This window comes from Schistocerca piceifrons, chromosome X (genome assembly GCF_021461385.2).
Source record: "Schistocerca piceifrons isolate TAMUIC-IGC-003096 chromosome X, iqSchPice1.1, whole genome shotgun sequence".
Classification (NCBI taxonomy): Eukaryota; Metazoa; Arthropoda; class Insecta; order Orthoptera; family Acrididae; genus Schistocerca; species Schistocerca piceifrons.
In genome coordinates, this window is record NC_060149.1 from 972,223,878 (window position 1) to 972,226,343 (window position 2,466).

Consider the following 2,466-nt stretch of genomic DNA (forward strand, 5'->3'; position numbering starts at 1 on the left):
TATTTTGCCCCTGTTTGTGTCGGATACACAGATGTCTCAGTCGTTATCACATAATTTGAGTGTAGTGACTGAATCTAGAAAACAGTTTCTTTTGCTTCCCTGTACCCCAAGCATTATGTGCAATGGAGGACTCCTAACAAGACAAACACACAGAGCACAGCCCTGTGTCTCCTCTTGCCGTTTCTGCAGTTCGGGAGCACAGTCCGGAAGTCTGACTCATGTCGACCGGACCGGCAGTGCGAAAATGGTCGACGTGGGTTCGAAGCCGGTGACAGAACGGACTGCTACAGCACGAGCAAAGGTTTTTGTGGGACCCAAACTGATGAAACTCGTACGAGAAAATGGCCTGAAGAAAGGTGACGTACTTAGCGTTGCTCGCCTGGCGGGAATTGTGGGGGCCAAGCAGATGTCCAGCCTTATCCCTCTGTGTCATAACATATCTTTATCCTCTGTGGCTGTGGACTCTGCTCTCAACTGTGTGATTATAACTGGCATGGCAAAGTGTAGAGGGCAGACGGGCATGGAGATGGAAGCTCTCACTGCTGTATCGGTGTCTGCCTTAACAGTGTACGATATGTGCAAAGCTGTGAGTCATGACATTGTGATATCTGAAATAATGCTTCTGGCCAAAAGTGGGGGAACTAGAGGAGACTTCCACCGGACATGAGCATCTGTGTGGGTCAGTGAAATAAGTTAAGTATACCTGGTGTGATGTAGGCAAATTTCAAAGTCTGTTCGTAGTTATCATAAATTATATACACATCGAATTGGCCTGAATATAAGTTGCACCTTGAATTTCAAAAAAGAGAGAAACTTAATTAAAAATAATTTGTCAAGTTGCCCATTTACAAAAGCTTTTCAAAAAGTGATTTACCCTTAACCACTTTTTTTGTAGTACACTGTAGATAAATTACACACAAAAACAAAGCTTTCAGTTGCAGTTTTCATGTAAGACACTGTTAACTTCACTAACATTTATTGTTTTGTCACTGTAAGTATTTTTGTCACTCTCCTCCCAAAGTACAGTGCCGTCACTACAATCCCGGACATTGCATGTGCAGCATTTCTTGAACCATACCTTTAAAAAGCATATCTGTTAGATGAATAACTGTGAGTTTGAAATTTGCAACGTAACTGTACCAAATTCCAAAATTTTCTCTCACTGTTGTTCTTCATTGGTGAAGAATAATATATATTCTTGATTTGTGACAGTATACCGCTGATGACGAAAAAAATTGGACCCAAAGATTTTGAGATGTGGTACAATAGAACTTTTGCTCTAGTTGAAGCGGTAAGATGCAAATGTTGTATTCACACTTTTAAAAAGCTCAGAAAAGTGTTATAACTTTTTCAGAAGTCTAAATCAAACTATGGAAACTCTCAGTAGGAACTTAGAAATATAGGAAATGATAGAGTGCTACTTACCATAAATACATGTTAAGAAGTCTATTTTTTTTTTCTTTTAACAAATCTAGCACTGCATATTACTGCAAAATTAGTCATTACCTATGACTACCCCAGTGGCAGAAGTATGTATAATAATGTCAAAACGTTTGTGACACTACACACTAGGAGAAGCTCAAGTTTCAGATACACGTTGATTGCGTTCTTGATGATGCTATCTACATGTTCATCCACACTCTGCAAACCACTATGAAGAGTATGACAGAGGGTACATCTCACTGTACCAGATATTAAAGCTTGTTCATGTTTCAAGACCATTTAACTCTTTCTCTGCATGCTGTAATTAATCTAATATTGTCCTCACAGTTCCTATGGGAGCAATAGTTACAAGGTTGTAGCATATTCCTAGAGTCGTCTTTTGGTAAGCATACTTTCTTAGGATAGTGTACATCTTATCTTGAAGCGTCTGCCAATTCAGTTATTTCAGCATCTCTGTGACACTGTCCCTTGGGTCAAACAAACCTGTGACCATTTGATCTGCCCTTCTCTGCATGCGTTCAAATCCCCCATTAATCCATTTTGATACAGGTGCCACACATTTGAGCAATATTCTAGGACGGATCATACAAACGATTTGTAGAATGACTGCATTTCTATGGTATTCTACCAAAAAAAAAAAAATCTAACTCTTTCGCCTGCCTTACCCCTGAGTGGGCCCATATGACTGTTCCATTTCATATCCCTACAAAGTGCTTCACCCAGGTAATTGTATGAATAGACTTAATCCAAGCAAGACACCCTGATACTGTAGTCATACCACACTGTGTTTTCTTCATTTTGCAAAATGCACGATTTCACATGTCTGAACATTTAAAAGAAAGTTAGAAATTATCAAGATCTGACGAATGTTTGTACAATTTCTTTCAGACTGTACTTTATTCTAGATAAATGCACTATCTGTGAAAAGAGTGCTTTACTATTAATATTGTCTGCAAAGTCATTAAATTACATGAACACGAACAGCAATGGTCACAACATACCTCTCTATGACACATCTGAGGT

At 39.1% G+C, this 2,466-nt stretch overlaps 1 protein-coding gene across 1 annotated transcript; it reads left to right on the forward strand.

Moving 5' to 3' along the window:
* The first annotated feature begins 244 nt into the window (after window positions 1-244).
* Window positions 245-667, forward strand: LOC124722824 (cyclic pyranopterin monophosphate synthase-like). Its single transcript, XM_047247948.1, has one exon. The coding sequence runs from the start codon at window positions 245-247 to the stop codon at window positions 665-667; it is 423 nt and encodes a 140-aa protein (XP_047103904.1).
* Window positions 668-2,466: the final 1,799 nt, after the last annotated feature.

Coding starts and splice junctions, on each gene's coding strand:
- LOC124722824 (XM_047247948.1), top strand. CDS start 245: ATGGTCGACGTGGGTTCGAAGCCGGTGACAGAACGGACTGCTACAGCA.